Here is a 22708-nt window from a genome sequence, read left to right on the forward strand (position 1 = left end):
TGAAATGAACCTCAGCCTCACAGTAACTTCATTTCACTATCCACTAAGATCACCACGTAATTCGACGAGGCAAACAATAGAACTGGTGCGACGTAGTTACCCCACAATGAGGGTAACTTTAATACCCCCGCTTATCTACCATGCGTATAATGTCATTTAGAAGGCAAAGGGTACACAATATGTCTAAAATTATTATTTTTTACTTGGATTTGTATTGTATTAGTGAACAAATCAGGAAATTTAGTAAAAAGTTAGAAATTAAATGTACTAGAAATTCAAAGTCTAAGAGTGCCTTAGTTTCTAATTGTAATTAAGGATAGGTATTTTACGTCACCATCATTTATACCTACATCTTTTATACGGGTTTCGTTTTCGGAAAAGGGCTTGTAAATTCCGTTGAAATACTTGAAATACAACAACACAGTGAAATACTTCAGAAGAATTCAATTCAATACTTCAGAAGGTGTCTGAACACTAGTTCAGACACCTTCTAGTAATTAGAGTTAAAAAAAAAGATAAATTAAAATGAAATTATGAATTTATAATAAGTATGCCCAAATATTATTATGTACATATTTCTAATTAATTATCTGTATCAGAATAGTGTAACATCTAGTTAGTATCTATTTACAAATTGTGTCCTATTAATCGTTTCTCAAACTATAATAACAGCCATATTCGAACTTTAAGATACTTACGTCAAATACTAGACATTGAAACGATATGGATTGGATATTTCAGTGTCAAAAGTGACGTGTTTGTTTGAAGAAACGTCACTTTTGACACTTGTTTGACATTGACATATCCGGTCCATATCGTTTCAATATACCTATAGTATTTGACGTATCTTAAAGTTCGAATATGGCTGTCAAGCTTTACTACTTAGAAAAGCTATATTAAAATCATTATAAAGAATTTTCAATATCATCACCATCACTGAGAACCCTAATAAAAATATTTTCAAACAAAACGTAGATTTCGTGCCTGTAAAAATGGCCTATTTTTTCGACGTTTCCATATTCAAATTTTCCAACGTTAACGGCGTTGTAAAAAACAAACTTTATTTTTTTTAAAGCGTACAACATAGTTTGTTCTAACTCGGGGGAAAATAATCAAAACGAACGCGGCCCCGGAGGCCCGCGAATTTAAAAACTTTTCTAATAGAAAGTATTAAAATTGTTATTTTATTTGCGTATTTTGTAAAAACACCCATTATGGAAGTTTACTTTAGCTAAGCCAGTTGTAGAAAGTTTTAGAATCTGTTGTTATACTTATAATATCATAATCATGTTAAGCCTGTAAGTAGATGTAGGTACATATGTCATGTAACGTACTACCAAAAATAGTTTTTATTTCATTTATTTGTCATTAGATTTCAATCCGTCAATCCTTTTTGTGAGGCAGATCTATGAACGCATTTATTTTAGATTTATTTCAATTGCCGCGAGCGCAAGCGGATTATCTATAGCTAACATTTTAATTAAATAAATAAGCTTTTCTACTATATATTGACAATTTATCCACGAGTATTAGTTATCACACGTTATAAAAGTGTTAATCTATGTGATTTACATAATATCTCTTCGCTTTGTGTCAGTGATCATTGTAGCTGTTCGCGTGCCCTAACGGTACTTAGTGACTTTCATGTCGTGCTAAAGTCCTGTCAGTACCCTTACAGTCCGGACTTCTGGGAGGTGCTAAGTGCAAAAATGAGCTGTGCCGGCTGCCTCGTTAAGATTAATGGGTCCCGGTCCCTCAACTGCAACGCTTGCCATTCGTCGTTTTGCTGCGAGTGCCTCAATGTTTCGCAAGAAATGGCCTCTTCGTTGAGTAAAGGGTCACTGGCCTCCCTTCAGTGCCCTTCCTGTACAAACGTCACGAGACGCAGACCAGGCAATCTGAGCCCCTCGAATGGCGCTAGGAGCGATAATACGAATAATAATGCCCAAGCCGTCACCCTTGACAGTATCAGCCGCCTGCTCGACCAGAAACTTGCACCATCTTCAACCTTAATGACCAATTTGCGTGAGTCCCTCCGGGCCGACTTTAAAGAAATGCTTGCCTTTGAGGTTAACAAATCTGTTCAAGAATTAAAGAACGAATTTACGGTAACCACAGATCACATATCTGCATGTCAAAGTGAGTTGCAGGTCTCATTGACTGCTAAGGTGAAAGAATTCAAGTGCCTTGAAAATAAATACCAGTCGCTTCAAAATGACATGATGGCCCTTCAGTCTCGCCTCAAAACTATGGAACATATGTCAAGAAACTTAAATGTGGAAATTCAGGCGGTACCTGAGGGTCGTCATGAGAACTTGCTTGAACTGTTTAACACCCTGTGCGCCAGCCTAGGTTTACAAATAGCAGACAATGATGTGCGAGCCTGCCGTCGTGTAGCAAAAATCAATCCTTCCTCACCCAGACCCCGCAACATAATTGTGACATTGGCCTCACCCCGCCTGCGTGATAACTTGCTATCTGCTGCACATAGATTTAACAAAGCTAACTCATCTATCAAGCTCGGCACCACCCACATGGGTCTTCAGGGTGATCATTCCAGAATTTATGTTGTCGAGCACCTATCGCCAGAATGCAAAAAATTACATGCAGCAGCCCGGAGCTTTGCTAAAGACAGGGGATTCAAATATGTGTGGGTCAGGAACAGCCAGGTTTATATTCGAAAATGTGACAACAGTAATGCTGTACATATTAGGGATGAAAAGTCATTTAATAACTTTGACAGTAGTGACAAGCAGGTATGATTTACATCTACAAATGTGTTTGAGTATACTGTCACTCTTAGTTTGTCCCCATTGCTCGTGAAGCCTTGCTCTTGGTGATAAAACTGCCTGGTATGTGAAGTTGACTTGATCAAGCAATGCTTATACAGTTAACAGTTAGTTGTTTTATAATGCTAAAATTTGATTTAAGTTTTCCAAAATACTTGATAAAACTTACCTAAAAACAATATTATTATTATTTTTTGCTGCCACTACTCAGTTGACCTGCTTACCCAGTATATACCTAGCCTTACACTAATGACTGTTCTTTGTGGTCTGATTGATGCTATGTAACAATGAATATTTGAATAAACTATTAAGTAATGGTGCTCACTGGGAATAAGGTATGTTGTTATAGGGCCTACATTATAAATATGCAAATATAAATGCAATAATACATATACTTTTTATCAAATAATGATGAGTAAGTACCTATCACTCAATGTGAATTTTCCTGTTGTCTATTAAAACTGATTTCATTGTACCTATTATCTTTTTGTTTTTAAATTATTGTTATTGCCTGAACTGATCATTGGAGTGCTAAGGTACAGTACATGTGTCCTTAATATTCATAGGTAAATGTTGTTTTTTCAGAGTCTAAGGATTAGTGCCAACTTGTTACTAGTGTGTGTGGTTTCTTTTTGTATTATGTCATGATAACTATCAGTACCTACATAATTACATGCTGTGTAGACTTTTTAGTCTTAGGTGATTACATACAATTATTTGATAGGGCTATAATAACAGAATTTCATGTAGCCATGTGACTGTCATGCAGGTCTATGAGTATGATGAGTGTTTATTGTTATTATTTCTAGTGTAATATATTTATATCTTTTTCTTCTCAGAGTGTAATATTCGCTGATCATAAATTTGAAAGTCTGTTTATGAGACAATTTATTGTAGTTTAGGCTGTGAAAGTCTGATTTTAGGTATTTACCTTACTGGATAAATTATCACATTTAACTTGTTATTTACAATACCCATAGTAATGTGAACTGTTACCTCAAGTACCTGGTTACAATAATTAAACTTAATGTTCCTTCTGTTACATACCAAGGGGTCTATTCTTTGTTTTCTGACTATGATTAACGAGCTGTTGTGCCGTTGTAATTGCCAATCTCTGTTTAACATATATATACCTACATACCTAAAATTTTATGATTCGATTAATTTGGCTGTGCATCTCTAGATATTTAATGTGGTTTTTGACTTTAAATTATCCCTCCCAGTAAGTTTGGACTGGTTGTAATACATACAGTAAAATCGTAACTAACCACTTGCTTTTCTTAACTTACTTTCTTTCTTTGTTTTTCATAGTTATGAATATGATTCTTTAGACATGCCTTATTTTTATTATCAAAATGTTAACAGAATTAGGTCAAAGCTACCAGAATTTTACATATCTATATTAAATTCTAACTATGACTTTGTATGTCTTTCTGAGACAAACTTAAATAAAGGTGTCTTTGATGCTGAAGTGTTTGATATGCGCTATAAGCTTTACAGGAGAGACCGTGATAGTACTTGTATAAATAAAACAGAAGGTGGAGGTGTCTTAATAGCTGTTAAAAAACATTATAATGTCATCCGTCAGGTTTCTTGGGAGAGTAGGGTGGAGGATGTCTGGCTAAGTATTTTACCACATGATGCCAGGGGGGACTATATGCATGTGTGTGTCTGCTATTTGCCACCTGACCTTCCCATTAATGAACTACAACTTTTTTACCGTAATATTCAAAATATTTTCTTAAATGCTAAGGCCGGTGACAAATTTATTTTTATAGGCGATTTCAATACTCCCTGCATCACATGGGTACGATCGAACAACTCTAGTAACTTTATACCACAAGATCCCTTAGATGCTAAAGCGAAATTACTTTTTGAAACTATATCACTGTGCTGTTTGTCACAATATAACAATGTGCCTAATCATAATAATAGATTTTTGGATCTTGTTTTATCCAATGTTGATTTAGTCAGGGTATATGGTGCTGAACCAATGAGTAGGCTGGATGTGCATCATCCTTCTATTGTGATTGATGTAAATTTCACTGCACATGGAAAGGTTATGGATACTTGTCATGTTGAACGCCTTAACTTTAATAAATGCAATTTTAGGGAGATCAAGATGGAGCTAAGTTCGACTGACTGGTCAGTATTATTATGTTCAGACGACGTCAACGAGTGTGTTCGTGTATTTTATGAAAAATTAAATCTAATTATAAAGAAGCATACGCCACTGCTAAAAATAAATAATGTTGCAAAATTTCCTTTGTGGTACAGTAAATCATTAAAACGTAGTCTTAAAGAAAAAAACAAGTATCATAAACTATACAAGCTGTATGGTAATCCTAGAGATTATGATTCCTTCTCAATGTTACGTGCTAGATGTAAGAGCCTTATCGAACAATGTTATAAATCGTTTTTGCTGTCAGTTGAGAATGGTCTTAAGGTTAATACTAAATCATTTTGGCGCCTTGTTAAATCTAAAAAGGGAGGTACATCTATTCCGCAGACCATGAAATATGGCCATAGTACGTCCTCCGATGGTCAGGGCATTTGTAATCTTTTTTCTGAGTACTTTGGTTCTGTCTTCGAACATCACAGCCCTGCTGACTTAGCCAGTTTGACTTCTCTTCCCCTTGATTTGAATAGACCCATCCTGTCAAACATCTCTATTAGCCGAACTGACATAATGAATAAAATTAAATCTCTAGATGTTGGTAAGGGAGCAGGTCCGGACGGGATACCTGCCTCGTTTGTCAGGGAGTGTGGTGAGGAGTTGAGTGTTCCTCTTTATATTTTATTTAATAAATCCCTTTGCACGGGTGTATTCCCAATTCCATGGAAGATCGCGCATATAGTGCCAGTATTCAAATCTGGTGACAATTCATCTTGTGAAAACTACAGGCCTATAAGCATATTGTCCTGTATAGCTAAACTACTTGAATCTATGGTACACACATTCCTGTATAACCATGTCAAACCATTCTTAGCTGACCAGCAGCATGGTTTCGTTAGTAATAGGTCCACAGTTTCTAACCTTTTAGAGTATAAGCACTATTTGTGCAACGTTTTCGCAACGCGAGGTCAGGTAGACTCCATATACACAGACTTTTCGAAGGCGTTTGATAAGGTGGATCATAATATTCTCTGTCACAAGATTGAGGCCTATTATGGCATTCATGGTAGCCTTCTTCGCTGGGTCCATTCTTACCTTCAAAACAGAAGTCAGCTAGTCGCCATCAACGGGTTCTTTTCTCCTGAGCTCCCCATAACTTCGGGTGTCCCTCAAGGGTCTCACCTGGGCCCGTTGTTGTTTGTCCTATTTATAAACGATCTTGCTGATTGTTTAAGTTGCCCCTGCTTACTGTATGCAGACGATCTTAAAATTTTTAAATCTATTAATGATACGAGCGACTGCTTAATGCTACAAAAAGATCTTACACAGATATCAGACTGGTGTCATCGAAATCATATGTATCTAAATGTTAGCAAATGTCATGTAATCTCATTCTCGAATAAGAAGTGTAAACTCATTTATGACTATGAGCTATCGGGACAGAGTCTCGACAGGAAATCAGTCGTCAAGGATCTTGGAATACTGTTTGATGATCAACTAAGTTTTCGTCCACACTATGATTATATAGCTAGTAGGGGCAGGCAATTGTTGGGTTTTATCTGCAGAACAACCAAGGGCTTTAGGAACCCAGATAGTATGCTTGTATTGTTCTTCAGCTTGGTGAGGAGTGTACTGGAGTATGGTTCCCCTATATGGACCCCGCATTACTCTGTACACAGCTCCGCTATAGAAGCGGTACAGAAGCAATTTTTGAAAGTTCTTGCGTTTAGATTTAAACTGGGACGTACATACAGATCGTATACTAGTCGACTAATCAAGTTCAATATTCCCACACTAGAAGCTCGTCGTAAGATGTATGACTTTTTGAATTTATATAAAATTATACACTCAAAAATTGACTCTGCTGCACTATTATCATCCATTACCTTTAACACACCTAGATTTAGAGGTCGTAACACTAAACTTTTCGCACTTAGAGTGTACAAAAACAACACTTCCTTCTATAATCCAATTACAAGAATGTGCCGCCAATATAACGATTTAACAGCCGGTGATCATCGCGGTAGGGGCATTGATATTTTTGACCCTCACATCGCTAGGTTTAGGAAGTGCTTGGCTGGCGTCCTCTTCTCCTCTTCTCCCACTAAACTGATGACATCTGCCTTAATCCTTTGTTTCATCTGTGATGTTTAATAGTTTTTATATGTAAAGTTCGTTACTCGTTATATTGTAATGTTTAGATAGTTTTTTCTTCTCTGATATTTTTCACTGTAGCTATAATATGGTGTTAATTAGTTTGTAATACTTCCGCTAAATTGTAAAACATGCTGTGTACACTTGTTTTGGATCTCGTGCTAGATTTAAGCCATAATGTACAATTGTATTACCCATGATATTGTACGATGTCTGTTTAGTGTACCTAATAAAGTAAAATAAAATAAAAAAATTATTATGTAACTTTTGCAACTACAATTGACTATTGGTTTAACTGCCGACATTTATAGTTCCAAACTTGGCACCTTTTCAGATACCACTATTGTTAATGCTTCATACAACTCTGGGTTTTATGTTAGACCTATATTTTGTCTACTGCGACCGCTCTCATTGTTTTTAGTTCCCCCACCAGACACTCCACGCATAGCCAATCGCCCTTATTGCACAATCAACTAATCCCGGTATCAACGTTAGTGCCAATAGCTCGCGCAAAAAAAACAATACATACGCGCGAAACAACAATGTGCACCCGACTTACGCACGGGGTGGATTGGGGGACTGGGTCAGGGGTGTTCCCTCCCTCGACCCACCCCCTGAACACCCCACCCACCCCGTGCGTGCGACTTCGCCTGTTTTTTTTTTTTCAACTCTTCCGCGAACAGATTTATTTTGCTGCTGCCGAATTTTTGTTTTTAAGTTTTTTGTGCCCTTTGGCTGAGTTTTTTATTTTATTTTGCTGTGTTGTTTGGAATCGGATGATGTTTTTTCGTGATACAAAAGTGGGATTCAAGCCATTATTATTCATTAGCAATATTGGGAGTATTTATAATCAATTATTGCCGTCGAAATTTCGATTTTGATTAATGTGGTTGTAGGACGTAGGTGTCACTCGATTTGTATTTATTTATAACCAAGTTGACAATAGGCTACATTAACCAACTTTCGAAAAGGAGGAGTCTCTATATAAAAAAATAACGTAATCGAATCAGGCTTTGAGTATTTCTAAGGTTTTATACGTTTTTAATACGCATCTGCGGGTATTCCCCAGTAAGTAGTTACCGCTACGCTCCTAATGGCGGGTATACCTAGTTAAAAATACTGATACTTATTTTAAATATGACTATGATTTAAATGTCAATATATGAATAAGTACATAACGTGCTCAATGCAAATGAAGTGAACCGTAACGTCCGTAACGCCTATCTCTAACATTATTGAGTTTCGCTACTCCCTACGCCACGTCGCCTGTCACTGTCACGCCACAAATGTCGCCAATTTCGCGACTGGTGTCGACGCCATTAACCACGACACTGCGACGTGGCGTCGCGTGTCGTCGCCGGTTGTCGCGGTTGTCTTATTTGCATGAATATAGGTACATAATATATGCGTATAAAGCACGGATTATATTTGAAACAGAGACAGAGAGATAGGTTCATATCATATTTTTAAACCGCTTTAAAAAGCTAATCATTTACTTATACATACTGAAACGGTACACTGTTTATTTGGGATACCTACTATCTGGCACTATTTCAGATTTAATTTGGAGAAACTTTAAAAAACGCAGTTTACATCCATATAATAACAGCATTATTCGCCATATCCTGGATAATTATCTAGATAATAATCGATCATTTAGAGCCGTCACTTTTCAAAACCGATCGTTAAAGTTAGTTAATGAAAATTGACGTGTTTTAATTTAGGTAATGGATGGGATATGTAAAACAGTGATTGTCGAATAACCCACACTCTAAAAGGTAATTTCACATTCGACCCGACATTGATTCTTGCATGTTCCAGTCCACAGACAAGGCCAATTGCTCATCAAATGAGCAGATAAATCCTTTCTGTATGTTTGTCATAATTGCAAAGGCACGATTAACAAAGAAAAAAAAAACAAAGTGTAAATTATCTTGTATGAGCGAAAATTCTCAGCAATAAGGCAGGAGACCAGAAGGCCTACCGCGAAGTACGCTTCGTTAATTTGTTCGTCTATTTGCTTCTCTATCGCTCGAAAATGCAAGAGCGATAAAGAGGCTGATAACAACATTCGAAGTTCGCGGTAGAACTTCAGAGATAGATATATCGGCACATTTATACACATCGCTGCCGCTCCATACCCCATGCTCGACGCATTCTACGTGCTTGCGATGATATCGGTTGTAAGCATTACGTATCGTCCGATAGCTGATGAAGTTCCGACACTGATATTCCGGACGTGACAATGTGGAAGACAGATAGGAACATATTTCATACATTTTACTTTACTCGATATCGTTCGCCGACGTCGTATAGTGTGAACGTGCTCTTACTTAGTTCAAACAATAATTAAGTTATAGAGATGAGTTTGTATGCGAAGTGTAGGACTGTCAATAAAACCTAAGTGTTAGCCTGTAAACGTCTCTTATTACCTATCTCCCAACATAATAGTTATTACTGAGCCAGAATGTTTTACGCTACTATGTAACGTTAAGAGCACTTTTATGCCTTTAAGGCTCATAAAAGGACCATAAAATAAATAACGCCTACTTAGTTTAGGTAGTGCCTTTTCTCCTTTCTGATTGGGCGTTTTCTAAAATAAATATTGAAAACCCGATTCTCCCAGATCCTGGTATTTTTGGGTTCTTTCAACTCAGAATCACTAGCATATTCAATCCTGATGATAAAAAAAATTGTCCCAAAATTTTGTATGAAAATTGTACATTCCACTACGTCACGTTACATACAAGTGAAAATTTTTCTCATACTAAAAACGTGACGTAATGGAATGGACATTTTGGGACATCTTTTTTTAATGGTAGGATGGAGAGTGCTGTCGATTCTGAGTAGAATGAGCTCAAGAATGTCCAGATTTGAAAGAATCGGGTTTTCGATATTTATTTTAGAAAAAGCCCGATTTCATTCTTAGACGATCAAGCTGTCATGTTTGCAGCATCGATTGAAAGTAAATTCATTCAGGTTTATAGATTATACCTACTTATAAGTACATATTTATGAATTAAAACCATTTCATCTACCCAAACAAAAAAGGATTTTGTAATTTTTTTGGGGGATGTATTAATTAACTTGAAAAAAATAAATGTTTACAACCAACAAAGTGTATTTTGGCTGAAACATAGTAAACCCACCTAAACTTCCATATACTTAAATGTAATCAAGATGGAACGTAGTATGTCAACTTTTAACTGAAATACCTATATAGGTAGGTACTATCGAGTAACGATAAAACGAGTTTTGAAATAATGAAGGTTCCAAGTACAAAACTTCCTGCCTCGCACACCTAAACTATGGAATGAACTGTCGCCTTCGGTATTTCCGGACCGATACGACCTTCAAGAAAAGAGCGTACTCCCATCTTAAAGGCCGGCAACGCACTAACAACCCTTCTGGTGTTGCGGGTGTCCATGGGCGGCGGCGGTAATCGCTTACCATCAGGTGATCCGTCTGCTCGTTAGCCTCCTATATCATAAAAAAAAAACAAAAAAAAAACCGCAAACGTCGCCCTCGGTCTTACGTGATTACGTAGGTATGTACCTATTTTCAACGGCCATAGCCGACGTTTCTACTAAGTATAGGATGTAAATAAGAGAGTACGACATCTGCAGTAAGTCGTATATTCAAAGTTCTATCGCCAAGAGCAGAACTTTTAAAAAATGCAGGGGGAATCCCCTTTTGTGGGCAGGCCGCGGACTTTTTGCAAAACTTTTTGCGGCAACTTTCAGCTTCAGTGTCCGGCTTTTGGCAGCATTCTGGAGCTTTATAAAAGTTATAAAAAATCCCATAGGAGTTTTTAGGGTTCCGTAGCCAAATGGCAAAAAACGGAACCCTTATAGATTCGTCATGTCTGTCTGTCTGTCTGTCTGTCTGTCTGTCCGTCTGTCCGTCTGTCCGTCTGTCTGTCCGTCCGTATGTCACAGCCACTTCTCTCCGAAACTATAAGAACTATACTGTTGAAACTTGGTAAGTAGATGTATTCTGTGAACCGCATTAAGATTTTCACACAAAAATAGAAAAAAAACAATAAATTTTTGGGGTTCCCCATACTTCGAACTGAAACTCAAAAATTTTTTTTTCATCAAACCCATACGTGTGGGGTATCTATGGATAGGTCTTCAAAAATGATATTGAGGTTTCTAATATCATTTTTTTCTAAACTGAATAGTTTGCGCGAGAGACACTTCCAAAGTGGTAAAATGTGTCCCCCCCCCCCCCCTGTAACTTCTAAAATAAGAGAATGATAATACTAAAAAAAATATATGATGTACATTACCATGTAAACTTCCACCGAAAATTGGTTTGAACGAGATCTAGTAAGTAGTTTTTTTTTATACGTCATAAATCGCCTAAATACGGAACCCTTCATGGGCGAGTCCGACTCGCACTTGGCCGCTTTTTTAAACTCTAATTTATTTTTGGGATTTTAATGTTTTTGCGGCTGGCACATACCTACCTACGTAGATTGGCACTGTTTTTGAAACCAATCGTAAATGTAACATTAGCTTCCTGGGGTATAATTTATATATCTTACAGCCAAACTCAGGCTTATTTTGGCCAATATCAATTATGCTTATTGACTTATTGTTGTATCTTAGTTTTGGAAAACGACAAAGAGAGTTTTTGATTTTGCTAAATAACTATAATTGTGGATGAGGGTACGTAAAGCCCACAATAGGTACATGTAACTTAGACCCTCAGCTCAGCCCATACCAAGTACTTACACCAAAGCACCAACTACCTCAGTACTCATTTACACAACACGGTGACCTATATTAACATAGGTACACTTTTAAACAAACCACGTGTCTAATTATGTTGGTCACGGCACCACCTTATAACCTGACCTAACTTAACTCTACACTTTCGTTCGAACTATGTTTCAATCTACGCTGGTTATAAGTACCAGTGTAATCTGGACCGCATTAATGTGGGTTGGTTTACGTGGCAGGGGTCAGAGAGCAATGGTCGTAGTTACGACCCAGGGGTCGGCCACAATTGGTACAATTGGCATGAGATCGGTCGCAAATTATATGTGGGATACGGGCTAACCCAAATCCACGTCATTATTGACTGCAGGCGTGCATAAGCAGACATACTTGGTGTTATTCACACGCCGTGGGCTCCAATAACTGAAAGGGATTTTGGTCACTAATATAAAGGCCTCCTTAATTTTTGTAGAGACTATTCATTAGCATGGGAAGAACTTTGGTAATCTTTGTATGTATATACGATTACCCTTAAAACCTATTATAAGGTTTTTAAAGGCTTAGCTTAGCTACTTCGTGTTGCAAACAAATGTTAAGAATCTAACAGAAGTGTGATTAAAATGACCATATGCGTCCATATTGCCCATAAACAATGTAACCTTCTTTTGTAATCTTATATCTATTACATTTATCATGCTCAGAGTCCGCAGAAGAGTAATCATTTTGACATTTAGTAAAGAGTACCTAACTGATTTGACCTATCAGTCAAGTACTTACCAATCATACCCAGTGCAACCGTAAAACAAGCAAAATATTTATTTCATTTATAGTTCGCTACCGACAATAAACTCTTTAATCAATTTCCAACTGTTTTACCTTGAAATTAGGTCCAAATTAAATATTGAATGCGTTATCGGCAAAATGTAATCGTTTGATCAGTTTAAACTTGGAACAATCTAGAGCCCGTACCATGACTCACTGACAGTGTCAAAACTGACATTTACGCTATCGAGAACGTAATTTACTTTCTATACATCTCGTTTGCACTAATAGGCGAGTACGAGCGAGATGTATAGAAAGTAAATTACGTTCTCGACGGCGTCTATGTCAGTGCCAAACTGATGATGGTAGCCGTACTCGTAACTGAACAAACTTTAAACATTTTCAGCAGCGATATTCGAATTATTTTTTATAGCTGATAACATAGCTAATGGCCTAATGCCATGGCATGGAATCAAATTGTTCAGTTCGCTGTCATCGCCTCTTTTCATTGGCCAAAAGTCGAATACTTCCACTGACATATAATGTAACGATGACATTTCGACGGCACATAAAAGCTATATCTACGTTATAACATGACAAAATGAACTTTGCAGCGTGGCTGTAGGGTTCACATTTGATAACAAAATAACGATAGTGCTAAAATACACTTTCAATGGGTAATATAATAATTGTTTAACGGTGTAGTCGTGAGTCGTAAATAACTATATTTTGACTGCAACAGCGAACCAGACACAGTGCACTTTCATAAGTGTAGTCTGCAGTCTGCAGTCCCAACAAACGGTGTAATAATTAATTAGTCATGTTCATGTATAACTAATTTTATCTTTTAAACCACTTTAAAATACCTAATCACTTAATAATCTACCGTTACAAGTACTACGGTCGTCCAGTAAATTAATCTACATTATAATGTTTAAATTGTTGGATGTATGTATTACATCAGAACCCAGCACCCCATATGTCATTTCTACCAATATTACCTATTATTTAATACTTTCTGAATAAAATATTTGTTTCTTTCTGTAAATACGACATAGGTACCTACTCAACTCATAAGAATAAATATATACTATATACATATAAATATAAACCCATTCTCAAATATCCGTTCCGTTCCCGGGTTCCATTTCGTCCATTTTGCTACTGTATCCTAAAAAAGTAATAACACAACACCGTTTTATTTAATATCCTTCTCTAGATTTATTACATGCATTCCAATGGTAAATATATACCACTGTGTACCTTTTGATTGATTGCTTGATTTAATACAAAACACAGTTTCGCTCATTGCACTTTACAATGTTGACACAAATGCTTCAAACCCGTGGCACCCAGCCGCGGCATTTTATAAAAGCCATTCTGCACATTATTGGTACAAGCCTACTATTGATTTGTAAGTTCTAGATTCTAGACACCGCCAGCTTATTCGTGACGCTAGTAAAATTCAGTAATAACCTTCACACTTACTAATTTGGTCGTGGTTTGCTCAAAATAAAGGGTTTATGGACAGCATTTATAACTTGGTACTTGGTAGAGCAGTTCGAAGCCCTGTGAACATTATGACATTAAATAAGTCCTAAAGGAATTGACGAGTGTAGTGGTATTTTGTACTTTACGAGCTGCAAAATAGAGAAGAGTTTTAAGTAGTCCCGAAATAGACCTTTTAAATCGTTTAACGACTATATTATGAATAGAGGAGTAGGACTAGGTAGGGTTAGGTTGGGACGGGCCCGTTTGAGGTGTGTTCGAACACGAGTCAGATAAACTGAGTAATTTCTCAAGACGGTGCCCAAATCAGTGGCAATGCCTTCCGAGAGGTTTATAAATGAAAAGGTTAAATTTAGTTATTATAGCCTGCCTTGTATTTGTAGTACATTTATACAGCTGAATTTAAATTTAAATATGTATTTAAATTTAAATTCAGCTGTATAAATAACTATTACTAATACACGTGCATTGCACAGTCACATACATACTAATGCATGTGCATTGCACAGTCATTCAGCTGGCAATGACAAACCATTAGTGGATTGTAATAAATTTCGTGAAAGCCGTAACGATTGTAATCATATTGATTCGTGTGTTCCCCGCTCTGTTAATAACACTTATAACAGAACTAAATAAAATGAGAGCGAGTGTGCGTAATTGATCAGTTTGAATTCGAAATATAAAAATATTTTATAAAATTTTGATAACACGACATAATAAGATCAACAGAATCACGACCATCCATGGATACTAAAACTGCCAAAGCCAGCAGCATAACTGAATTTTCAATAGGTAGCCATAGCCAATAATAGATACCTTCCAGTAAGTATAAGATTTAGTTTACATACTAATACGAACTCCGTATCGCTCCTTAATTTTTTTAAGTCACAATTTTAGTTTAGTTACAATTTTAAGTCTTTATAAATTCTAAAAGTACCTAAGTGGAAGAGTTGTGTTAAGTTAACGTCCACACATTTATATACTTAAATTAAAACCAATTAGTGTTTGCTACCTGCCTTGTATTATTAATATTTTTCCGCAGTTTCGCTGTATAATTCACCATGACCTGTACCGTGACTGTTTCGTTTTTTTACGGAACAAGTTTTAATTGAATTTTGTTTTCAACTTGACCTAAACGGATGATTGATTTTGGAATGACTTTTAATATGAGAAAATTAATGGTTGCCGGATGCAAACACATTTTTCATTTTGAAAATAATTTTTAAATGTTTTGTTTTCCTGTCATTTTCAAATTCCAATTTTCATAGACGTTTCCTAGTCGCTTGTTTCTAATCGAGTTACATATTTGTATTTTTCTGTAAAAATAGAGTCCGTCTATGTTAATTCTGCAGCAACTTTGACGCGAAAAGAGCGTACCCCGGTAATTGCAAAAAGTTATGTATTTGACGTTAATAGTGGCACTTTGCAATATCTGTGCAGTTACTTACTAGTTCTCACTCTACTCTAATATGATGCAGATCCAACGATTACAAGTGTTCAAAATACTGACAACGGCGTGACTTTTTTTAAATTAAAATTACTAAAGTGGATGCACTTGTACTGTAATTGTAATTACAAAGTCCAAATCGTCAAATAAAAAGATGGAGTGAGCCGTGTCTAATAGCGTGGCGCTAATCAAATCTACCGTTGCTAACGGCACCGCGCGAGCCGGCTGCCAGAACAACGCCCTCTATGAGCAAATTACTATTAAACTAATGATCAATTTGACTTGTCAGTCTGCGGATCAGGCCGGATCAGTTTCTTCCAAAATATCTTGTTATTAATAAGGCCCCATAAGGTTGGAGAAATTGGAAATTTTTGAGCAATTTATGACCAGAGAAAGGCATTTTACGACCTTATTAGTAGCAATTTACCCTTACATTAAAGTTAAATTTTATTTAAAATCTTTAGAGGTTTATTTGGTTAGATATACATAGTAGGATTGGCAACAACTTTTGAAAAGAGCTAAATTAAAAAAAATTGTTTAGAACCAGTAAACAATTTTTTTAGATGCGAATAGAACACACATTTTTCCGTCAATTATCTATCTGATATAGTTAGTTTAGAAACTGAAAAGTGTGTTAAGAATATATACTTATTCTTAACACACATATTAAATTCGTCATGTCACATACAACTGTTACCGACACTCGACGCCTGTCACATTTTATTATGAAATACTTACCTCTTCTTTAGATTTTTTCCTATAGGTACATCTATTTATGTACGTACTAATAACCAAGGTACTTTAGTTCATAAAAAGAAGTAACCACACAGAATACGCTATGCATACAATATAATAATTTTAAAATTTAAATTAAATTTCTAATTTAAGAGCAAAGTGTGTATATTTTATGCTGCCTGTACTGACTAAAATAAAAAATTCTTACTCCTTATAACAAATTAAACTACATAATTACTGAGTCGCATGTCAGACTTCAGATTAAAATTGTATCATTTAAATAGCGTGTGAGTAAAACAGAAATGTTGCATGCTTACTATAATGTAAGCGGCAAATGAGAGAGAGCTACGTATTACTCATTACTGTAATTATTTTCTTGTGACATTTTTTGTTTGAACGCAACACGTATCGTCGAGTACAAAATGGATGAAAGTCTGAAATTAACGCTATTGCAGAGGGGCAACCGCGAAAACCAATTTTCGCAAATTGCGGGCATTTTTCTCTATCACTCTAATTACGCCTTCATTGGAGTAAAAGAGAAAGATCCCCGCAATTTGCGAAATTCGGTTTTCGCGGTAGCCTCTCTGGAACACAAAGAATTACTTTGAGAGCTATTTTGCTTCTGAAAGTGAACACAGTCATACACAGTTTAAGTAAACTAAATTGTTATTAACGCTAGGTCCTAAAAAACTAAAGAAATAAGGTAGGTAGTTAAATAAAAGTGGAAATGATTTTCGTTACATCGCGGATTAACTTATCCCGAGGAAAAACTATACTTATCTAAACAAATAAAGAAAATAAAGATAAAATTCTGAACTGTACGACATACCTACACTACATACAAGTTAGTAAACAAAGATTTACTTCAAAAGCGTAGTAGGACCTAACTTTCTTAATTAGGTCAATCCGATTATATAACCCGCGGAGGTAGTTACGTAACTTGATTGCAGTTTTCAATTTTTTATATTTCCTTATCAAAAACAAGCTCATAAAAAATAATTGTTATCAAACACCCCGTGTGAGTCATACTGGGTGCATTATTCGGCCTGAATATGTGAAAATTATTCAAATATTCATGGATCTTACATATTGTATAGCAGGCGATCTGTCCGGTCCAATTATCTAAATTTATAAACTAAATTATGGACATTGCACACGCGCTGCGCTGCTTACTTACAACCACAGAACAAGTTAGAATGGCGATGCGAGCAGGGTACGTGTCGCCGCCGGTTTTGAGCAAACGCTCGCATGCTACTCGCCCGCGCTGACCGAAAACGAAGTAAACATGCCTTTTTGCGCCACAATAACCTTCAGATTAAGAAGCCAGACATCAAATCTGTCTAAAGGAGGCGTATCCATTCACCAGGCACACAAGTTTTTACTACCGTTGCGCGAGTGTTAGTAAATGTAGAGAGGAACGAGCGGCGACACCGGTTCCGATACTAACTGCGCGCGATAGCCATTCTAACCTCTTTAATAATGTTCTGTGCTTACAACCCTACATAGTTTCGACTTGTCAGTATGAGATGTATGAGATTGACGGTCAATATTTTATGTTAGACCACTCAGTCATTGTTAACATTTACAGAACATCATCTTAACGTCCGATCATAAATAGGCAGTTTTAACTGTGCATTCATATGGTCCACAAGGCACAAGCTACTTCTATTTACTCGTATATCCTACGTATAACTGCGTGTCGTATGTTTTCTATAGGTTATTGTAGGTACTTATAGTTTTTCTCATTTCATACATGACAGAGAGAATCATACTATCTTTGTAGTATGTACTAGCACCCAAAATAAAAAATAAAAAAAGCATGAGTATAGTTTTTTTTGTTCTTATTTACTGACAAATTGGTTTGACCAACTATAGTTACTTACTTACTGGCTTGGATATTTTGTGAAAATTGAACATCTTATCCAACAGGTTGAAAAAAAGGACGCCTAATAAATAAGTCCATTCCCTGGGCATTTCGCCAAACACTAACCGCACTAACAATGTTTTCACATTTTTTTATTTAATCTATTTTTTTGTATTAGTCAATGTCTGGCGAATAAAGGAAAATCTAATCTTGCGGTTAGTTTCGTCCCGAAGTTTTTTGCAGATCTTCTTAAAGTTTAATAATAATATAATTTAATAAATTAATAATGAGTTTAAAGTAATGTTTCCAACTATATAAATAAAAAAATATAATTAATCTAAATACACAAGGAACATTAAATAAAATAATAATATAAACTATCTATAAATAAACTTAAAATAAACGCCTTATAAATAAAAAACGGCCTCCAAGTCACTGCCGATGGGCAGCGTGCCTAGAAGGCTGGCCGCATTGCCACGTTGAATCGCAATGCTAATGCGTTGAGCAAAATATTGGCCAGCCCTCTGGTCCCTTGTGGCGTCTATAAGGCGAGCCACTAAGGCCTTGTATATCCGGCGCGCGCTTGGCCCCCACGGCCCCAGCGTTTCGACCCCAAACGCCTCAAAAATATAACTACTGCCAAGGGTGGCATATTTGCGGCGTTTGAGGTCTTCTGCCATGGACGCAGCATGACCAGCATCTCTGCTGGTGCCCGAAAGGTGGGACGGCGCGAGGGTGTCAACGCATGTGGCATCCCAGACTAGAGGCCGCCCCATCTTCCAAGGCACCAACGTCATACCGTCGGGCCTCTTGCCATCGTCCCTAGCCAGACCGACGGGCTCGAGTATGGCCGGAACTTTGACGCTGACAAAAGCCCTTCGGATGACATCGTTGATGCTGGCATGTCTAGGTATGCGTCCGGCGCTTCTGCTGCAGGAAAGCCCATGATGTCCATGTCGGTCCACCATGGCACCACACCGGCAGTGATGGGGAACGTTTGTTACAGTCCCTATGCGCAAACAAGTCGCCAGTCTGAAGGTGGTGTTGTCCAATAGGGTTCCTATGGATGGAGAAAATAAGGCTTGCAGCCACAGACCCGACTCCCACTCCCCAATTAATAATATGTATATTCATTATAACAGCCTAAGTTCAACTTTCGCGTCAACACGTACCTACAACAAGACGTATATCTAAGAATAAAAAAATCTTCAAAACTTAGGCACAATTAACAAATTCAGTGCCAGCACGAGCGTAGACGATAACACGGGAAACACGTAACAAAAAGCGCCAACGAACAGAGATCCCGCCTAGCGGGTAGGGCTTTCAATTCCATTAGGGATCCCGGGATACCGTTTTTTTAAACGCATTTTTCAATACCGGTATTTTTAAAGGCAATACCGGGATCCCGGTATTTTAAAAAAGCGGCCAAGTGCGAGTCGGACTCGCCCATGAAGGGTTCCGTATTTAGGCGATTTTTGACGTATTAAAAAAAAAACTACTTGCTAGATCTCGTTCAAACCAATTTTCGGTGGAAGTTTACATGGTAATGTACATCATATATTTTTTTTAGTTTTATCATTCTCTTATTTTAGAAGTTAGGGGGGGGGGGGACACACATTTTACCACTTTGGAAGTGTCTCTCGCGCAAACTATTCAGTTTAGAAAAAAATGATATTAGGAACCTCAATATCATTTTTGAAGACCTATCCATAGATACCCCACACGTATGGGTTTGATGAAAAAAAAATTTTGAGTTTCAGTTCGAAGTATGGGGAACCCCAAAAATTAATTGTTTTTTTTCTATTTTTGTGTGTAAATCTTAATGCGGTTCACAGAATACATCTACTTACCAAGTTTCAACAGTATAGTTCTTATAGTTTCGGAGAAAAGTGGCTGTGACATACGGACGGACAGACAGACGGACAGACAGACGGACAGACAGACATGACGAATCTATAAGGGTTCCGTTTTTTGCCATTTGGCTACGGAACCCTAAAAATGAGGGAAATGCGCAGTATAAACCCTTCAAATCCATTATATCCGGCTGTATCAAAAAGCTTACTAAAGGTCAGACGCATCTAGAGTTAGACCAAGAAAAGTCTGCAACGATTTTGATAGCACGCGCAGTGCAAGTGTTATATTAATCGTCAAACTTCTATGAAATTATGACGTACAAATAATACTTGCACTGCGTACTGCGTATGCTATCAAAATCGTTGCAGACTTTACTTGGTCTAACTCTAACTGGTCTCTAGCCCGCATTTTATTATTGAAACAAGATCGTTGCCTAATGCGTCAGATAAATATTTGGTGGTTGGTGGTGGATGAATCCTGAAGTTATGTGAGTGATGAATATGATGATAGTGACATTAACATTAACATAATTAGTTCTTATAATTTTATCATAAAATAAAACGAAAGAGCAAGGATAATAATACTAATAATGGCAAACCAATTTTGACGGAAATTAGAAAAAATGTTGTCTGGTTGGTTAAGTTGGACTACAAATGTTACTGGTGAGGTCAACAAATTGGATAAAATTTTTGGCAACCTGGAGTGTGAAATAAAATTATTGCAGATGGCGGCATTGATTGTTTATTGTTGTAATACTTTTAGGACATATCTGGTATTCCAGTGAGCCTTTCTAATTCCCCTTTTTAATAAAACTATATATTTTTAAGCGATTCATATCCAATACCGGGATCCCGGGATACCACCGGTATTGTGAGAATTCCGGTATTTGAATTCGGTAACAATTACGCACTCGAGTGTATTAGTATCGGCGCGCGTATTGGTATTCCGCGTGCGTGTCGCGTGCGCAATTGCGCATCGATCTAGGTCAAGTTCGCGCGCCATCGCCCGTCTGTTCCAGGGGGAAAAAATTTACCTACTACTTACACTTTTACTTACTTAACTTACATTTTTACGAGTTAAAAATCTTAAAAAAAAAATTTACTTAATCTTGTCACATTTAGTTAACAATTTTTTTGTTTGATCAATTATGGTTTAGTGAATACTATCTATAGCAGAGACTTGAGTAATTTACCTTACCATGGACTGGTACAGTACCTACAGAATATTTCATGAATATTTACATCATTAGAGCGCCATTGAAACTTGTTTGCCTTTTACATGAGTTCCAATTCAGTTGTGTGTGACCATCACACAGTCATAATAACCCTCCTTTTCTAACCATACATTTTCTCTCTTTTCAGTCAAAAGGGCTACAACAGCCCGTGGAGTTGGACAACGGTGACCGCGACGGGCGACTGACCGCGCGCCCCGCGCGGGCCGCCCGCGCCGCCGCAGTGAGCAGGGGAGGGGGACGGGGCTGGAGGGTTACGTTGGGTTTACACTTTGAGGTTATCTTGGATTCTGAGGTTATGTTTTGAGGTCAACTTGAGAATTTTGAGGTTATGATGAAGATTTGAGGTTATTTTTTATTGGAGTTTGAGGTTATATTGTACTTTTGAGACAAGTTTGATAGTTATAGGGGTTATCTATGATTGGTATCTATACCCAGAGTAAAACTATCTTAAAATGAAAGCTCCTCCACCAATCAACATACCTATTTAGATAGGTAGATATAAAACTATGTGAGCATAAAAACTTTGTAGAGGGGCCTTTAGTTTAAGATTGGCTTACTTAACGCGAGACTAGACCAGTGACTAGTATGAATTAAATAGTGCTAAAGCCAAATAAAAAATCCAAGATCCTAAAATACCTATTCATTTTTAGAGCGCATCATTGCCGTTTTTTTAATTTGACTTTAATACTATCTATAGGCATTATAAAAGTTCTCAAATCGATTGGAGAATATGAGTCAAAATTTGTTGTTTTCTAAGCTAACTGTTGAAACTTATATTTTCACAAGTATCGGAATTAGAAATCCTTTAGAATCAGGGATCGCGTCGTGAGATCCGAATCATGCGAACTTGTGATGTCCATACTCCAGCAATATCGAATGGACGTTAGGCTAATCTGATACTTTGTGATTATTTACACCTTATGGTTATGTTGAACAACTTAAGATTGAGGTTATCTTGGATTCTGAGGTTATGTTTTGAGGTCAACTTTTTTGAGTTAGCGTGGTTACTTGATGCTGCCATGTATAATTTTGGTGAATTGGCTAAGAATTTATAATTTAAGAGTCTTCACACACGTACTTTACCGGCTGAGAGGGAAGTAGTGACCTGATAGACTAGACTATAATGGAATGACCAATACCATTTACAACTTATATCTTATTCTAACAGATAACTGCTGCCTCCGTCTCGGCTGGCTTTGCGTGTGTCTGAAACTTTTGAAATTGCGTGTTGACTTTTTACTTGTTGTTTTTACCGATTTTTTACATTAAAAGTCGTTAAGTTTTTTCTACTCGATTTATGCAAGTGTTGCATATATTGCATAATTCCTATTGTATTTCTGACCAATTGCGCGTCCGCTTTCGACCAGTCTTGTTGTTCGACGAATTTAAAACGAATGCTGGTTGTGATTGTAAAGATAATTGTTGCAGTTTGGTCGAAAGCCGGACGCTGACTTTTTATTATTTCATCGTTTTTTAATTATGGTTTAGTTAGAGCAGTCGATGGCTTAGAATGCGCCTAC

The 22708-nt window shown here is 36.9% G+C and overlaps 1 protein-coding gene across 1 annotated transcript in view; it reads left to right on the top strand.

The window, feature by feature from the left end:
• The window catches only part of LOC134652895 (uncharacterized), a 102030-nt gene extending 80538 nt beyond the window's left edge, over positions 1–21492 (top strand). Inside the window, exon 2 of the mRNA XM_063508127.1 lies at positions 21316–21492. Within this exon, the coding sequence (XP_063364197.1) occupies positions 21316–21373 (58 nt within the window). The 3' untranslated portion in view covers positions 21374–21492. The remainder of the gene's footprint in view (positions 1–21315) is intronic.
• Positions 21493–22708: the final 1216 nt, after the last annotated feature.

The sequence above is a fragment of the Cydia amplana genome, chromosome 12 (genome assembly GCF_948474715.1).
Source record: "Cydia amplana chromosome 12, ilCydAmpl1.1, whole genome shotgun sequence".
Lineage (NCBI taxonomy): Eukaryota > Metazoa > Arthropoda > Insecta > Lepidoptera > Tortricidae > Cydia > Cydia amplana.